Here is a 19,231-nt window from a genome sequence, read left to right as displayed (position 1 = left end):
CATAAAGCAATATACTGGCATATTTATCAAAACATAAATATTATGAAAAGTTTTGAGAAAAACTTACCTTATAGAAAGGTTGCCATATATAATGCACATCACTGTTTTCAAATAATAAGTATACATTTATATGACTTTTTGAAGGGGAAGAGACTAGATGATGATAGCAAGACTTAGCTAAACGTGTTTTTTATATGTTTTAAATCTCATTTATTATACTTCCAGCCATTTTACATAGGTTACATGTATTTCTGTGGAATTATTTATTGTCCTGGCTAGTTTTATGACAAGCTTGTGCCATTTTGGGAAAGGGACCCTCATTGAGAAAATACCTTCACAAGACTTGTCTTTAGGTACATTTGTGGTGCATTTTCTTAATTAATGATTGATGTTAGTGGACCTGTGGGCAGTGCCACCCCTGGGAAGGTGGTTCTGGGTTGCATAGGAAAGCAAACTGAGCAAGCCATAAAGAGCAAGCTAGTGAGCAGCACTCCTTCATGGCCTCTGCTTCAGTTACTGCCTCCATGTTCCTGCCTTGAGTTCTTGCCGTAAACTCCCTGGAGGATGGACTATAAGCTGTAAGATGACATAATTCCTTTCCTCTCTGAATTGCTTTTGGCCATGGAGTTTTATCCCACAATAGAAACCCTAAGACATATATTATGCTACTTTCTCTAAAATTTAATTTAAACAAATTTAAACTTTTCAAAAGTTGGAAGAATAATATAATACATTCCCAAATCTTCTTAAGAAATGAACATTAATGTGAAATATTTTACTCACCACATGAAGCACAATTAATAAAAACTCAGTGTCAGAAATTGGGATCCAATCTGAAGATCTGATAAGCAAAGCAGCCAGTCACTGGCTCTTACCTTGACCTCAGTCTGAAATGGCAATCCTGCCTCCAGGAATCTCAGAATGGGACTGTGTATGAGAGCTGTCTTTCCCATCTTATGTTTCTCTCTAGGGCTGGGATTAAAGGCGTACACCACCATCATTAAAGGCATGCACCGCCCAGTTTTTATGGCAACTAGTGTGGTTACTGTGATTAAAGGTGTGTGTCATTATGGCTACTGGGATTAAAGGTGTGTGTTATCATAATATGGCCTATAAAGCTAACGAGTAGGACTGTTTTACTCTCAGATCCCCGGGCAGTTAATTTATTAAAATACGGTTGAAATATAATCCATTCCTAAGTCTTCTTAAGAAACAAACATTATTGTGAAGTATTTTAATCACCACATACACACTGATAAGTGCTATGTTAACTATCTGTAGACTCGCTCCCTGAAGGACAGACTCTACCCTCGATTATATGTTTAATGATAAATGCTTGCAGGAATGGGATGAAAGTCTGTCACGTTTACCCAGAGGAAAGCAGCGTATTCCTGTCTGGGTGATGGGTAGAACACGCTAGTCAGACACAAGTAAGAGTACAACTCAGAGATTAAAAAAGTTCCTGCTTGCTCCTTTAGTGAAGCCTCCATGATCCATCTGTTGGTTTCTGGCTGGAGCTTCCTGCCTGTTCGTTCCATCCTAGTGTCAATTCCTCTTCAAACAACATAAGGCTTCGAGGCTAAGGCGGCAAGCAAAGAAATCTATGTATTTAATTTGGATATCTGGATGGAATTTGCCAAACTGAAAAAAATCTAACAAATGGAGACATATTGCAGGGGGTGGGGGGGGCTGCACATTCTCCCCAATCCAATCTGACAAGATCAACTGAGCAGAAGAATTTGCATTTTGCTATGTTTTTTTTCTTGGAGATTTGAATCCTGCTTCTACTTAGCCTTGGGAAAGTCAGTTCAGGTGTGGCTTCCTAGTGGGAGCTCTGGGGCTCAATCCCAGTTTTTCTGTTTGAGCACACACAGCTCCAGGGGCAGTTCCTTTGCCTGTAGAGTCATGTTAGGGTCAGTTGGCAAACAAAAAGGCCTAGTAGTATTGTACTCCTTTGCATGGACACAGCAGGAACTCTGTTGGTCCTCTTGTAAGCACAGGATGGGAAGCTGAGAGAGCGCATGCCCTTAGTGAGCCCAGTCAGGCTGAAGTCTTTGCACCTGCTGTCCTTCAACACTTCTCAACTCTATTGGGGATGCCCTTCCTCTCCCCTCCTCTTGCCTCTTGGCCCCCTCTCCCCTTCCCTCCTCCTCCCCTCTTTCCTTTTTTTTCTTCCGAGATAAATTACCAGCAGTGAGGGCCTCATCTTAGACTCTGCCTTTGGGAAACCGAAGTGTCTCCCACCCTTTCACATGTGAACACATGCTCATCTCTGTGGGCATCAGAAGCAAGCAACCACCAAATAACCTTGTGGATCTCAGTAGTTGTTCAGACAGTGAATGAAAGCAACGTTTTCTTCACTTGGACAGCTTGTTTATTGTGTTCAGAAATAAGAACAACAGAGAATAGGAGGAGAGATGGAGGAGGAGAGAGAGGAGGAAGGATCAAAGGAGGGAGAAGAATAACGGGAGGGGAAGAGTGCGGAAGATAGAGAAGTCTGAGTGAGGGTGTTTCTCCGTAGGCCACACCTACTAATTCTCATTGGGTGTAGGAGTAAAATAGATTTGCTGAAATAAGGAAATTATTATCCGACCTGAGCAAAATACAGATGAGAGAATAGCAGATTATGCTTAGAAAGAAGTCTTAACACGCCCTCCATTTTCTCCTTACTGTTTCCACTGCTTGAACATTTAGTGAGTACACTTTGTACATTTTTGCGGCTGTCTCTCATGTATTCACAAAGAGTATTGATCTTTTCTTTCCCCATTTTACACTTTAAATAATATAAAACCATGCATTTTCACTATAGTCCTGAGAACAAAATGTTTCTAGATCAGTTAGTTGATTGGTTCATGAAGCAATTCTCACATGGAATGCTTGTCTATAAGTGAGCCACCGGATGCCAGACCACACACCCTTGATTTCCTTTGCCCGTCTTTACTCAATCCTAACTGAAGCATCGTTTTTCTACCCTCTCCATTTCATTTTCTTTAAGGAAGCCTTAGCATTCCTGCTGCTTTAGGTTCATTCTGAGAATTAGAGAAATCATAGTCTTTTTTTCCTCAGGTTTCAGTAAGCCGAGGATTCAAGTCTGCCTATTTTATTTTATTTTATTTTATTTTATTTTTGGTTTTTCGAGACAGGGTTTCTCTGTGGCTTTGGAGCTTGTCCTGGAACTAGCTCTTGTAGACCAGGCTGGTCTCGAACTCACAGAGATTCACCTGCCTCTGCCTCCCAAGTGCTGGGATTAAAGGCGTGCGCCACCACTGCCCGGCAAGTCTGCCTATTTTAAATTGAGCTAAGAAGGTGCAAGCTTCTGGGTAACTTTCCCAATAAAGCAACTGAGAGCTTGATAACAAGTAATTTAGCTTTAGCCTCTCAGATTCAGATAATCTTTCTCAGTTTCTCATTTCCCCAATTTATCAGGTGACTTAGAGTGTAATTATTACTATTTGCCTGACAAGGATGTAAATATCACATACGATTTTCTTCTATAAAGATAAAACATTGCAGGTCTTCCTTTTTTTTCTTTGTTCTCTGTCTCTGTCTATCTCTGTCTTTCTCTCTGTCTCTCTCTGTCTCTCTCTCTCTGTCTCTCTCTCTTTCTCTCTCCCCCTGTTGGTTAGTTTCTATTGTCAACTTGACCACACTTTGAGTCAACTAAGAAGAGAGAACGGCAACTGAAGAATTGCCTGAAGGAGACCAGTCTGTGGACAATTCTGTGAGGACATTAGCTTGATTGCTAGCTCATGTAGGAGGAAGCACTGGCCCATTGTGGGCAGTACCATCCCATCCATAGGCACGTGGTCCTGAGCTATATTTGGTTGAGCACCAGCCAATGGAGAAGCCAGTAAGCACATTCCTCTATGATTTCTCCTTTAGTTCCTACTTGAGTTTCTGCCCCAACTTCCCTCAATCATGGACTGTGACCTGGAAGTATAAGCTAAAAAATCTCTTTCCTCCTCTATATTGCTTTGAGTCATGCTGTTTATATGCCAACAAAAATCATTCTACAACAGTGTGTGTGTTTAGATGGGTGTGTGTGGTAATAGGTATACTACCACAGAAGGAAAGCGGGTTAGAGTCCAAGCTGTTGGCTTGTGTCCCTCCCTGGCTGCTGCTGGTCATGGATGATGTGCATACATTGAGACAGACTCCCTCGTTCACAGATTCCACACTGACATTCATGTTGGTCTGGATTTACAGCTGCTCACAGTCTACCAGGGCCCATTCTGATCTTAGGGCATGCATTACTTTGGCTTCTGTTTCTGTGACAAAATGCCCTAACTGAAAGAATCTTGGGCCCCACAGGGCTTATTTGTCATAGAAGTCCTGATCACAGTTGATAACAGAGGGAAGTCAGGCCGCGGGCTCAAGCAAGCACAGAAGCAGGAATGAACACTGTTTATTGGCTCATTTCTGAGGGCTCACCCAACTTGATTTCTTATGTAACCTAGGCCCACCTGCAGGGGTACAGTTTATAGTGGGCTAGGCTCGTGAAGTTAGAAAATGCCCCACAGGCCAATCTTATGGAAACAATTCCTCAACCAAGGTGCTTTCTTCCCAGGTGACCCCAGTTTGTGTCATGTTGACAAAATCTAAAAAGCCCAGGTTAAATGTCTTATAATTTAAGCATTACTTATTTTGGAGCCCTTTTGAAATTATATTTCTTGCTTTTTCCCCCTAATTTCTAGAATACAGTTAATCTTGTCCAGTATTTTTATGACGCTTCATTTTTCTTTTAATCTTGAAGAAACAGGACCCCGACCACCACCAGAACCTTTCTCCCAAGGACCACCCTTCCTAGAAGTTCTTACCTTATGAATTCACTCAATATATATCGCGCACATAGCTTGAAATACTCCAAGTGTTCTTTACCTTACTAAGGCACATAGGGAACCTTGTTCTTTTTTTATGGCATGGAAAAATTTGATAAGAATACAGAGGTTGAACTTGAGACTTCTTAGTGCCTAAATAACAAAGACTCCTTTATCATTAATGAATATTAATGATATTAATTAAAAACCTCTCTGTAAAATAGTTGTGCGGTGGTTCACTGAGAAAGGTCTCAGTCCACAAAATCTCTCTATGAATACCACGGGCAAATCGAAGCAAGGCAGTGCTATGGGAGGACATTGGAACCTCAAGAAATTTTTGATTTAAGTTACTAATGAGGAGAGAGGCAGGTGGAAGGCCACCAAAGGCTGTACTGGAATTAGACGGAGCTGTGACTGCATTGCTCAATGCTGAAGAGGGAATGAGGTAAAGGCTCTCCATGACTCGTGCTCAGAACCCGCAATGTCACTTCTTCCAAGCTTCAGAATGAACAAGATCTGCTTAGGAGAGAGCTGGGCCTTATGACCAGAATTTTGCTAGACTTTTTATGAGGAACGTATTACTCTTTCAATAACCAAAGAAGCACTTTCTTGCTCTTGGCTCTCGCTCTTAGCAGTACCACCGAAGGTCAAATCTGAGATGGGAACTCTACATAACATCCTACTAACTTTTAGCTCTCTAAAACGTTCTGACATCCAATAACAGGAAGTCTGAAGAGACAGAACCAGCCACTGTGCCATGAAATAGCTCAAGGCTGTGAGTGACAGGGAGAGCATGAGTCACGTGTGTCCACCACCTCCAAGGACAGGGCACGGCAGGATTCAGAGATGGATGGAAACAAGCTAGTTAAGGAAAGTGAGTTCAGTAAAGAATGTGCAGGAAACTAAGATTCGGGACTTGAAGTAACGATGAATTCAGTGTTGTCAGGCAGTATGATAATTCATTTTCTTCTCTTTCCTCAAGAAAGGAAATCTTCATGAAATGAACTGATTTGGTACAAAACAAGTCATGGATGAAATGTTGAACCCTCTGTATTGGATGGAACCCAGCTGCAATGATACTCAGTCATTTGCTGTATTTATTGACCTACGTCCATAATTTCCACATGATAGCTATTCATTGCAGAAAACCTTGCTAATAGGAGGTCAAAAGCATTTGTTATGGAATTAATTGAGCACCTTCTGAGCTAGCTCCCCAATGCATCAGCTTCGCCTTGGGACACAGGCTTAGAGTTTAAAGTGGTAATGTCCCTTAGGAGAGAGAAAATTTCTTATCAGGGAAAGAAATTAAAACTCAGGGCCGATGGGCTGGTTTGTGATGGGGGAAGAGGTCAGGTGTAATACTGCATTTCATTTCGTTTCCAAAATGAAAAATGCCAACACATTGGCAGGAAAGTCTGCTCTTCTGATTCAGCCAAGGAGGTCAGGTCAAAACTTTATCTTTTAAAGGAATAGATCATGTAATTGGTTTCTTGAAAGTAATTGAAAGTTGGCACAATTGGAGAATCATTTCCCCCAGAGACGTACACGTCTTAAACTGAGCAAATGTCAGGACCAGACATTCAAAACCTAATGTTTGTCTTCTAATTCTCAAAGACTTTATTGTGTGTGTTTCCTGTAGACTTGTGTACATGAACTTTCCTAGGCTTATGTAAACGGTTCAGACCAAATGGCCCCTGTTCACCCGTCCCTTAAACAGAAGACGAGTACAGAGGGTATCAGTGAATCCACATAGATGGTCAAACAGCGATTTGAAGTCTTCCAGATTCGGGATGCCTTTACTTTAGTAGTTTTTGTTAATTAGAGCCTGATTTTTTAAGAAGTGTTTTAAAGTCAGCAAAATTAACTGTTTTTTTCTAATGCATAATTCTGTATGACTTTGTATTTTCCATTTTTGAGACAGACTCCCTAGCCGAGGCAGGTATAGAGCTGAGCATAAGTCTGAGTTTCCAATTCTTCTGCCTCCACCTCCTGAAAACTGGGATAATAGGTGTCTGTCACCAAGCTTATGGCGATCATAGCATGCTTGGCAAATTCCCTATCAACTGAGCGCCATCCTCAGCCTTTTAACTAGGAGTCTTAGCACGCTGGTGGATTCACTTAAAGGAGTAATTTGCTCAAACAGTACCACACTTCTGGTGCCAGCATTCCGAGGCTAGCCGATGGTGAGTTTGAGTGCAGTTTTGTGTATACAAGGTCCAGGACAGCCAGACCTCGGTAGCAATGATATCCAATATCAATGGCCATTTTCCTTCCCCAACACTCAGGAAATCGATTCTTTCATGACCCTGCTGACTGTCTTCTTCACCACCTTGTTCTAACCCCACGGATGAAACGATCTCTGCTGCCTGTCACTCTAGCTTGGGTCTTTTGCAGAAGGCCATAAAATGGAATAAATGGGCCCATTTTAATTAAGAAACTTCTGTGGTGGGTACCTATTGTGCTTCTGAACATCTTGCGACAGCTGTTGCTGCAGATTTCTGTCAAGGCTGTTTTCTGGCTTTGATAGTTTCAAGGCTATTTGTTGAGTTAGAGGCGGCTTTTCACTCTGAGGCTGAAGACAGATTTCTTTCCTGGCAGATATCGTGAGAACAGCCTCCTTCTCAGGTACAGCCTAACAACATTGCTCTTAGCCCATTTTTAAGGTGGAGTTGTCCCTGTGAAAAGGGCTACTTTTTTTAAACTTCATGTTTTAAAATGAAATCTACAACCTGTTTTATTTTTATTTTGGAGCAAGTCACCTGAGACAAGTCAAATCTGTCTTTTTTCTGTCAGGGGATCTCCAATTGTTTTAGTCAATTCTCTGAAAGTTACTGCTTGTCCCACTGAATTGTCTTTGTATACTTCCTAGTTGACCATTTTTGGGTGTGTGTCTTATCTCTCCGCTGTTGTTAGAGCGTTGGGTACTGGAGGCAGGAAGCTACTTGGATGAAATGAATTGCATCTGCCTTTGGGGTTGCTGGGGCAGAACAGAGCCTTCTGCATGCTACCACCAGGGCACAGTGCTACTCCGTGATTTAGATTCTCTTGATTTTAGGATCGGCTTGTCTATATCTTTAAGTAACTGCTATGAGTTCTGTGGGAAGTACATTGAATCTGTAAAATCCTTTGAGAACAGACTGTTTAGCATTGAATCTCCCAACCTATGCCTTCTTTATGACCCGACATGTGATTTGTCTCTTTTTATTTCTTTAACACACACTCATGCATGCACGTGCATGTACACACACACACCACACACATACACACATGGCTCAATGATCATAAATATCTTAATGAACTTGAGGAGGAAAGAAAGTCTCCTCCTTGCCTAGATATTTACTGTTTTCTCTTCAAAACTCTCTTAGTAAATTCCCCCTTGCTGTGTGTACCAACTGTAACCCACAGAGCCCCAAACTTCCTCTGATTTTTATTAGACTCCTATGTAGAAAGACAACCTCAAGCAAACAAAACATCATAAATATTTTGCTTTTGCCTTCCACCCATCTGGATTTACTGTGACCCTGCTGAGGTAGTGGTTACATTGCTGCAATAAGCAATAAATTCAGCTTTGCTGTATTTATAGGTGACTCTGCTGTTGTTTTCCACTAGCCAAACAGTGTTGAGTGAGAAAGCAGCTCCAGGTACTATTGAACAGCTTTCTGCAGCTGAGGACCGATGTCAACACCCTGGGAAGGATAGGGACAGCCTAAGTCCTTGATGATATTATCCATCCACAAAATTAATCTCAAGCCAAATAGTCCCAGATATTCCTTTCAAATAATAGCAATGTCTCTGTGGGTTGCCCAGAGTCTATCAGGAATATGCTTTTGTGCACTGAAAACTTCTGGATGCAAACAATTCATCTGGCTGTAGCTGGTTGCATCTTTCACTCATATTCCTCCTATGCTCTACACAAAGTGGCTGACCTGTCTTCTTTGCTCTTAAGTCTTTTCCCAGGCTAGACCAGCAACTCCCCAGCTTGCCCAAATCTCCTCTGTTCCCTACCTCAGGGTCTTAGGAAAACTACGGCCCCACCATTTCACCTACTAGAGTCTTCTGAGCACACCAATGTTCATAGTAGACAGCGCCTCACACACACAAGGTTTTCCGTGATGGAATACATAAACCTTCATGTAATTCAGCAGGCTGCCGGATAAAATGAACATATCTTGAGGGCTCATTTTACGCCTTGCCAAGTACTTCATTTACATGTGCCTTTTAATTCCCACAGAGAGCTTAGGAATCCATCACTCATTTGGCCAAGAATGGAATAAGATTTTATGAAGCTCTGTAAAGGTTTCACAGCCATGCGGCAAGCAGCAGAGCAGGAACTGGCTGACTCTGCTCAGAGCCGGTGGGTATGTCTCACACAAGGCAGCCCATATGCACGGGTGCTGACTCATGCCACTGTCCAACAGGGTGACAGAGAAGACTGGGCACTGAATTGTATTGTTCTACTGGGCTTCCACCTAGCACAGACAGCTGTGGCATCTTTGTGCCCCACCAGGTCTTGCTCTGAGCTCTGGCACCCACCTCACTCTTCTGAAGCATTCTCCCAGGCTCCCACTGTCTCTTTTCTACAAAGACCTGCATTTATTAGCCTTTGATAGGACCTGTCAGAACTGTGGTTAACCATTTCTCACAAGGAAGTTAGCAGCCAACAAATGGCTTGTGGTTTCCTTTGACAACGTGTTATCTTTTAACAAAACGCTTTTCAAAAAAACCTGCTGCTTTGAATCCTAAGGAGAGCTTCTCCCATGATAAACTTCAACGTCATTATACAGTCCTTTAAGGTAGGCTTACTGAGTATACATTCAAGAAGCATTTTGTTTAGTGTGGCATGTGTCTGTGTGTGTGTATACATGTACATGCACACGCTATTGCATGCAGTTCTCTCCTCCCACTATGTGGGTTCTGGATGAAGGCCATCTGACTTAGTCGTCAGTGCCTTTTCTTGCGAAGCTATCTTGCTGACTCTCAAAAGGGCATTCTTGAAACTACAATCTCTGTAGAAACAAGACATAATGGTGGATCTAACAGTCATGATGGGATAAGAGGATGTCCTATCTTGGCTATAGGGAATTTTTACGAGGAGTACTTGGACCTTTGATGGCAAAGTACTAATCCATTGTTCCTTAAATAGTTCCCGGATGGAGTCTGAAGAGTGTGAAGATATGCAGAGAAAATCTGCATTCTGGTTTTCCTTTTTCTTCCTTCAGGAGGCACCATCTCTGCCATATTTCATGCCAAAACTTCAAGAAGCAACCATTCTCACAATAGTATTTACTCACGTGAGTGGAGTAAATGCTGAAATGCAGGTAGTATAGGGTACCTCACTCCTCCCAGGAAGGAGTGTGTCTAACCCCAATACTGAAGATGAACCCAGCATCTTCAGGGGAAAACCATTCCACACAGAGAATGCATGAGCGGACAGCTAGAGGGCTGAGAATTCTATGGGCACCCAAGCACTGTGTGCAGTTCAACTTAGCTGAAGAAGGGGTGAGACCGGAAAGTCAGCTGACTGCCAAGAGTTACAAGGTCACTCTTGCATGTCACCTTTCATGTCACCTTGAAGAAGCAAGTCTAATTCCTATAGACATTGTGGCATTATTGATAACAAAGCTAGCCATCCCTATCATTTGGGTATTGAAAACACTGAAAATTTAAGTCAAGCATCTCTAAGTCAAAAGTTTGAATGCTGAAACTTTGTGAAATACCTCCAAATATTTTGGACCTTGGAGTATCTTAGATTTCAGATTGGGGATCCCAATGTTATACACACCCTTACTAAAAGATCTCAAAAATCCTAAAATTGGAAACATCCCTAGTTTGCTTTAAGCATTTTGGACAAGGACTACTCAATTTGTGTAACTTGGAAAGAATGCCTTCAGATTGGAGTTTAACTCAACTTTGTTCTAAGATCTCACTTTGTTAGTTCTACATTTTTTCCTTCCCTGCCAATCTAGAGGAAATTCTTCTCAGCTGGTATCTTTTATCTATCTAGGAAAGACAACCAAAGTATAAAATATGCAGAGGGCTTTGTTAGCGGCAGAGTTCATCCCCGAAACACCGTGACTGCAGACACCATGTTTCGAAGGGCTAGTTTAGAGTGAGTGATAGATAGGATATTCTGAATCTTCTTGTTGCAGGGACACTTAGTCCTGTGTTGTGTCAGGGACATCTGAATATGGTCAGGTTACTCACCATCCTTGAGTTCAGCTCCTCTAACCAGGCACAGTGTCTAACCCATCCAGCGCAGCTTCTCTTGGAAGGCGTTTATGATGCCAACTCAGGGCCTCTGTATCAGTGCCTTTGAGTGAGGCTTTACTCTCAGGAATGCAGGCTCATTTCAGAGTCACTTCTCCGTCACAGTAAGGAGATGTTTTCCACTGTCAGCACCATCTTCTGAAACATCACCACTAAGGTGACTTTGTTTCCCTAGTATGTTTCCTCAGTCTTCCTTAAAACAGACCCTCCTGCTGGGTCTCCATCATTCAGCACAAACACCAACAAGTCAGTTGCCTCTTGACAATATGGTCACCAGAAATAGGTATATTATTTCTTAACTTTGTACCCTTTGTTACTATATATTCATTAAAAATGAACATCATTAGCAAATATTTCAGGACAAAATGGTTCAGAGGGCTTTCATAGCATCACAGGACCATTTTCTGGACAGGCGTCATGGACTGCTCCAGTGTTCACAGCGACCCTAAGTGATGGGTGGACAGATGCCATGGACAGACCCCATGGAGTACTCCAGTGCTCACAGAGACCCTAAGTGGTGGACTGCAGACAGACTGAGACACCGCGCTTGATTCTCATCACAGGTGAACCTATTAAGCTTTTTATTTTTTTTATTTTTGAAAAAACATGTACGGGCAAGAAAGCCTTCCGTGGCGGGACTAGCAGATCTAGCTCTTAAAACTCCAGAGACTTCATACAAATTCAGCAGAATTGTTAACTTGTGATAAGTGAGTCATGCTGGTCCAGGCAACGGCAGCTGGGGATCAGAGTGGCTGTGTGAGTGCCCATACATGTGTGTGTGTTTGTACCCAGGCACCCAGACAGAGAACGCATGAGTCCAATAGTCTGTCCACATCTTAAAGAGACAGGACTAATAACAAGGGTTTGTAAGTGTTGTTGGTTCTGGAGAAGACCTTCAGCTCTAAATAAATTTCTTTGACAGATCAAATTATAACGTGAAAAAAATACAGTGTCTCTTTCCTAACACTGAGCAAAAAGACAAGCAATACTCACAGAAACTGCGTATTTCAATGTCAAATGTTTATTTCTACACCATAGTTTCCTTAGCACAATTTGCAAAAGAAAGGAATCCAAAAAAACCTGATTGTTATTAATAATAATATTTTTGGGATATTTTCTCTGCAGATAGAAGAAAGAAAATACACAAATTGGTACCAGAATTATCATTTCTTTCACATCATTCTAGCAAGTTGCATCTTTTTTCCTTGGATGCCACTTTTGTTTAAAATTAGGAAAATATCCACAGGAAAAAAACAAAAAACGTTTTGATTCATTCAAATAACCCTGGGGAAGTTTTTGTCAGCGAATGTATCTTTGTTTTGGTACACTCTATTACTGATTGTCATATTCTTATTATTTAATATAATAGGCATAATTTATTACATAAACAAAGTGCGTCGAAAACGAACAATGCTAGAAACAAACTGAAACGTGGTGTCTCCTAAACCTCCGTGTGGTACTAACTGAAGCACGGGAACACAAACTTGACGGCACTACAAACGCAGCTCTTCTCTGATGGAAATGTGCCTAGGAGACTTGTGTGTGTGGGGGGAGCATCCCACACAACTGATACAACCTGATAACAAACTGGTGATTATTTCGTTTTTAGTTTTCAATGAAAAGGAATGCTGTAGCTTCTTAAATAGGTCCTGCATTCAAGGGAGCCAGAAGATGGCATCTGCTCTCTAGGTAGACTTCTCTTGCCTGATTTTTGAGACGCAAATCCACCAAGACTTTTACAGCAGAAGTGGGTAGCACTCCTCAGATCACGAGGCCTTGGGAAGCAGCCTGTCCTAAGTGTGCAGGGTGGTGAAAGGTCAGCACCCGGAGGACACCATGGTGGCTGTGCACAAGATTCCCTTCAGCAGACTCAGTGAAAGGATGCGCGTTCTTTAAGTTCATGCACATTTTATTGAATAGTAATATAAAATGCTTTTTCTTTGTCATGGTTACAGGTGCATGCTTTGACTGCCAACATTTCAGAAGTCAAATTACAAAGGCAAGGCTTTAGGCTGTAGTGAATGACTTGGGCACTTATACAATTGTTAAAAAATATGAATGGACTTTTGTTGGTTGTTGTTGTTTTCAGAATGAACCAGTTGTAACCCGTAACTAATATACAAAGGGAAAAAAAGTGAAAAAAGTACATATTTTTTGTGGCACATGACAGAACAGAACGAAATAACTAAATTGTTATGACATTAACGGTTACCATGCATTTAGAGTTTCACATGTAACTACAAACTTATTTAAATTTCACAAAGTTTGCTAAACATGCCAACCATCTATGTGTGCACTGACAAGCTTATGTTAAAAACTTTTAAGAATACTCTCCCCTTTAGATTTTTTCAAAGCTTTTTTTTGATTACAAAATTTCAAAGGCATTAAGCATTTTAGAGAATATAAAGTATGCCAGTATACATACATTTCCAGTATATGTCAGACCACTAAGCGCATTACAGTCCCATACAGGCCGATACAGCCATTTTATTTTTTTTTCTTAAAAAACATGCATAGGCAGATTTTTTTTTTGTTTTTGTTTTTTACAGAATATAGATGCTTCGTCACTGCACTATGGTGTCGTGTTCACTATACTTAAAAATGCACCACTCATAAATATTGAATTCAGCAAGCCACAACCGAGACTTGATTTATCAACAAAACCCCTAAATATAAACAGCAAAAAAGATGGGTGTAATTATTCCAGTTTTTTTTAAAACTTAAAGAAAATGTATTCACTGCCAAATTAATAAGTGCTCTATGGAAAGAAGGGCATTCAAGCAAACTAAAGGAACCTGAGGTAAGCACGAGCTATACAAAATTAAACTGTCCTTTTTTGGCATTTTAACAAATTTGCAACATTCTTTTTTTCCAGGTTTTTTTTTTTTTTAAGACTGCCTAATTCAGTTTCTAGCCATTGTCTGACGAAAGTAGCAAAACCTTATCAATAAATAGTCCTTATTTAGTTTGTACATCATTTTTTGTTGTCGTTAAAAATGTTTGATGTCATCCATTTTTAGTGCTGCACTGTAAACGTACAATAGAGTATAAGAAATTAGACAAAGTTTTCGTGTCCAGTAACAGAGTAAAAGGCCTTTCATTAACCTATCTAGAAGTCCCCAGTGTAGTAGGAAAACACGTTCATTTCCCTAACATTGCAGTATAGACTAGCATTAGCTTTCTTTTTAAAACCTTTTTTCCTAGAAGCATTTTTTAAAGGCATACCCAAAAGAGGTGTTTAATCACCACCCTCACCAAAATATAGTTTATTATCTCTCTCCCTCTTTTTTTTTTTTTTTATTTCATGATAGTGTAAACTGAATCCAATTCCTGGCCCCCAGAGCAAACAAGCTACCGTCAGAGGCAAGAACATCCAACTGCTGAGATGCAGCAATCCCATCATGACCTGCAGCTCAAAAAAAAAAAAGAAAAAAAAAGTGAACAGGAAGTGGTCACTGAATATTGCTGCTATTACTGCCGTTGCTGTCTGTGCCGTTAGTCTCTGAGGCGAGAGCCTTGTTGATGGAGTTAAGGTTGGCGTCGGAGGGCATGGCATCTCTGCGAGGTGGCATCCTCTCGTTAATTCGGTCTAAGCCCTTCGCCTCCTCGAAGCTAGTGATCTTATGTTGTGGTGAAAATCCTTTGATAGCTAAACAACAAATGATTAAGAAAAGAGAGAGAGGGTTAGGTTAGGTGGAGCACCACATAGGGCACCGCGGTCGCGTCGGGTGAGGTTAGAGACTTCGGAGTGGGTGGGAGTCCTTTAGTGGGGAACGACGTGACGGGACCTGATGACAACACAGCAGACTCCTTACCATACTGGAGGGGACCAAGGGTTTGAAACAGCCAATGTCTCTTGCCAACCAAAATGTCCTCTTGCAGTGATTAAGAAGTAAGCATCTCTCCTGTCTTCATCAAAGTTTAGTTCACAGAAATCCACAGTGGATAATGAAAAAGCTGTTCCAGGGGCAGGTTTCTGGGATCCAGCATCACTGGCAGCATCACTGGCCACATCAGTAGCGTGATGATCCACGGATACCCTGGGCTAAAGAGCCAGTGCATCCCTGTTCTCACTCTACCGCCATGCTAGGGATGGCGCGCGTCAGTGGAAGCCCTTTCTGCTCTACCCAGAACTCTAGCCACGGCTTAGAACAGAAGGTCTAAGGAACTAGAAAATGCATGGGCAGGGACATGTGTGGTTTTGCCATCTCTAAATTCCACAAAGCTATCAACTCAATGATATGGGGGAAAATGAAATCATGAGCTTTTTTCCCCACTTTGCACTGAAAGTCTATATACAGTGGGTAAGGGAGGAGGTTAAGAGAAACTCAAAAATAAAGGTCAGATGACTAAGCAGAGAAGCATTTTCTGCCCTTCAGCAGCAAACAGGTCAAATTGATGCACATCTGGCACTCGTGACTACCTAAACCAGGGAAAACCCCCTCTCTGTAGAGCAACAATAAGTTGGGGTTAAAGGAGAAGCAGAGATAAATGCTTTTCACAATTTTTTAGCAAAAATGAATTGAATTGGTTTTGGTTCTATTAATTAAAACCTTGGCTTCTCTTGTGTTCTCTTCTAATGACCCTGTGTGTGCTACAGAGATATGAGAGGTACTTTTGAAAAACTTAATCACTTCCTCAGTGGGTACACCAACAGTGAGCTGAAAATAAAACACACAGATGGGGAACCAATGACATCAGCTTGCTTCACTCCCTGTGAAGTGTGAGCAGGGTATGGACGGGTGGCCAATCACCAATGCTGATTTGGGCTGCATCTCCACAGTGTATGAAGGACAATTTCAAGGTACTTGTACCCTCCCCACTTTGGGAGGGAAACTGGAAAGCCGTTTAAGGCTTATGTTTTGTCAGCCACTTGGACACAAATGTGCAGCCTCCCATTAGTACAGATGAACAGTCCTCAGAGATTTACACAGTGCTTTAAAAACTCATTAGAAAGAAAAACAAATTGTTCCCCGTCTGCATTTTCAGGTTAGCAAAGTGGTGATTAGTCAAGTGTGGGAGGAAGAACATGGGGAGATGGGGAAGGACCAAGGCCCAAAGCAAAGCTTCTTAATTTTGTAATTTAGTAATAAACTGAAAAATAATTGTGTTGCCCAATGAGCACCCACCCTGAAAATGAATTCAATTATTTTATGGGGCAAAAATAACAGACACCCTAGTCTTTTTCTAAATGACATCATCTCGATCGTGATTAATCATGAAACTGTTTCATTCATTAAAAAAATAAAGTGGAAGTTCTAGGTTTTGCAACCTATAGGGCGGGGGCATAGGAAATGCCAAATCTAGTGGAACAGGGGCTCGTTCAGGATGGGGCTCCATTGCGAATCGCGTCTGTCTGTCTGTCTACCCTGCACAGAAGAAAGTGCTCTGCTCCAGTTGCTGGTCAGACAGTGGGGGTTAGCAATTTACATTGGGAATATACTTAACACAACACAGAGCCACAGAGTCACAGAAAACAGCCAAACTATCAACAGGAATGCACACTGCAGATTAGATTTTGCCAAGAGGAATGGAGAATTCCCACATAAATAGCAGCTTGCTCACTGCTATTTAGGAAACAGTTGTATTTTTCTCTTACATCACTGTCATTTCCCCTACTATATCCAAATCATGAGCAAATTGTAGAGCTAAAGTGACACTTTTTTTTAACAACACACCAAAGGACTATATATGCATACAATTTGTGAAAAATCAGTTATTTTGCAAGAACAAAATACAACTGAAGAATTTTGTTTTAAAGGGGAACTTCAAATTATGCTTTAAAAATTCCAGAGGGTGTGGTATTCTTAATATTGAACATTATATTCATGTGCAGTTCTCGTAAAACCATGTAGTAAGACAGCATTCAATTAAAAAGCAGTTCTAAAGTGTCAACAATGCTGCTCTTGAGTAGTGCTAGAAGGCAGTTGGAGATGTACCGTTCTCAATTTCCTCTGAAGCTCCTAGCAAGAGGCCTAGCATAGAGCAGATGCTCCGAATCATTAATCAATCATCTGCTTGCCAGTCTTGTCGGCCACTTCACTGCCACAGAAACTTTTTGGGCTCTTCATCATATTTTGTGAGTGCTAACTTCCTTCCAAATAGCAAATGGTCAAAACTGCCGAGGATAAGAGTTTACCTCCACACATCTGTCTCACGTTTGAGTATTTTAGAGACATAAGTGATGCTGAACCGTAACAAAGCACTACCAAGCATTTCTGTTGTGGCGACCTTGAGAAGACTAGACTTAATTTTACTCTCTCTTGTCTCTGTCCTACCTGGGAGTGATTTGAGGGAGGGATGGTTCAGCTCAGAGCATATTGATTTTACATGTCATTTGTCAAAAGCAGCTGCCATAACCCCCACCCCACATCATCCACGAGAGATATTTATAAATATCGATATATAATCCTTTAGTTTTCTGTGATTAGACTAGGTTCACTGTATACAAAAGTCAAACATAGCTTTAAGGGAAAAAAACAAACAAACAAACCATAGAAGGACACTTTCCCCTTTAAAGCAAGAACGTTTCGGTTAATACTGAGCCACAACTGTTAGCCCAACACCCACACACTCTGTACAAGCTACAGCGGAAAAAAAAAAAAAAGAATACACCCAGCAGAGCCCTTGTCTGTTGCGGGCACAACAGAAAGGGGACTGGCCAATTTACCTTCATCAGCCTCAATAGCCTCAACAGTAGCTGAAGAGAAGAAGAAAGGGGTGCAAAATGAATGAGAAAATGAGCAGAGGTTTGGTTCAAGGCTAAGAACAAGTCAGTGACGATCAAAGGAACTGGGGGGACTAATGTGTCTCTAAGTGCGGGCATCTGGCACAGACAACTAGACAGAGTGGCTACAAAGAAAGGGGGAACAATACCGCAGAAGTGAGAGGTGTCAGTCATGGCCTGCGTACACCTGAGGGAGCGAATGGGTGGCCTGGAGTCCTGGCTCACTAATCGATGACAAAGTCGTTTAGGGAAACGTGCAGAAATGCTTTCTGTTATTTCGGTTGAATTGACAATTGGGTTATGGAAATCTACAATGTTTCTGATTCTAAGAGCACTTTAGAATGCACACTTGGTGATCTGTAGTGGAATGTCGGAGGACTAGGGCGAGCTTGGAGCTGGGCTGAGACGTCGGTGAGATGCTTTATGCTAGTCAATAGTAAATGCCAGTTTTTTCCTCTAGAGATAGAGATGCATGGGGTGAGGAGGGCGGTTAAAAGGACACAAAATCAAGCTGTCTAGGTGGCAAACACATAGGAGTCTTCAAAGAAGGGAGAGGCAGGGAACCATAGCGGGAATGTCAAGGCCTAGACGTCTTTAGCCAGGCAGGCTGAGTCCCGATTGTTTTCTTTTTCTCGTTACAATACCATCTTTGGAAATGAAGTTCAAAGTGTTGCATGTTAAGTGGGGACATGGCAGGAGCAATAATAAATGAATTAGCATCTTCGGGAACAGGGCGTCTCAAGGTTGAAACTACAGAGTAAGGAAGTTCCTGAGTAAACTACAATGATATACTGAAACCGTAGCTTCAAAGGTTGAGTAAGCCCATCGCTTACCTTAGGCTCTACAGCTTCCCTGTGCAGGTGGAGGAGTTTGTCTGTGCTATTAGATGATGCTCCCTTAATCAAATGCTAAAACATTAAATTTTTCTCTAAGTTCAAAATGTTGAACATTGGTAGTATTCTATCCGTGGACTTCAATTTGTATTTTCTCGTGATTTAAAATTAAGAGCTACAAGAATGAGTATTTTTACGGAGATAGGTATGTTATTGGTAACTATTATGAAGGGGTTGAGATGGTGTTAGAGTTCAATAGTATGGGTGGGTGAGTGGTTTACGATGGTGATGGGTTGGGATTAATGGATGATGGGGTGCTGGAGTAGCTGCTTTGTAGAGCTGTTCTGCATGACTTATGGTGGACTCTGGTTGAACTTTATTAGAGGTTCATTTATTATTGGCCACGTATGCATTCCAGTTAGCAATGCATTCTGGATTCCTCATAACCACAGAGGAGAGCTGAACGTCAGATCTCTGCATCGCTTCTCCTCTTCTGCCAATGGAAGGGGGTCAGATATGAATCGCCAGGCAGTGGCAGTACACTGGTTTTAAATACATACTGAGTTGTCAAATTCTCAGGACAAATG

The 19,231-nt window shown here is 41.6% G+C and overlaps 1 protein-coding gene across 2 annotated transcripts in view; it reads right to left on the bottom strand.

Annotated features, from left to right (window-relative positions):
- Positions 1–12,083: 12,083 nt before the first annotated feature.
- The window catches only part of Ppp3ca (protein phosphatase 3 catalytic subunit alpha), a 275,304-nt gene continuing 268,156 nt past the window's right edge, over positions 12,084–19,231 (bottom strand). Inside the window, exons 13-14 of one of the 2 annotated variants that reach the window (XM_057793038.1) lie at positions 17,755–17,784; positions 12,084–14,733 (exon numbers count right to left, since the gene is read on the bottom strand). In XM_057793038.1, the coding sequence (XP_057649021.1) occupies positions 14,537–14,733; positions 17,755–17,784 (227 nt within the window). In that variant the 3' untranslated portion in view covers positions 12,084–14,536. The remainder of the gene's footprint in view (positions 14,734–17,754; positions 17,785–19,231) is intronic. The other variant, XM_057793039.1, reaches the window with a different exon arrangement.

This window comes from Chionomys nivalis, chromosome 18 (assembly GCF_950005125.1).
Source record: "Chionomys nivalis chromosome 18, mChiNiv1.1, whole genome shotgun sequence".
NCBI lineage: Eukaryota > Metazoa > Chordata > Mammalia > Rodentia > Cricetidae > Chionomys > Chionomys nivalis.
The sequence above is the reverse complement of the archived record's forward strand: the minus strand, read 5'-3'. Positions and strand labels throughout refer to the sequence as shown.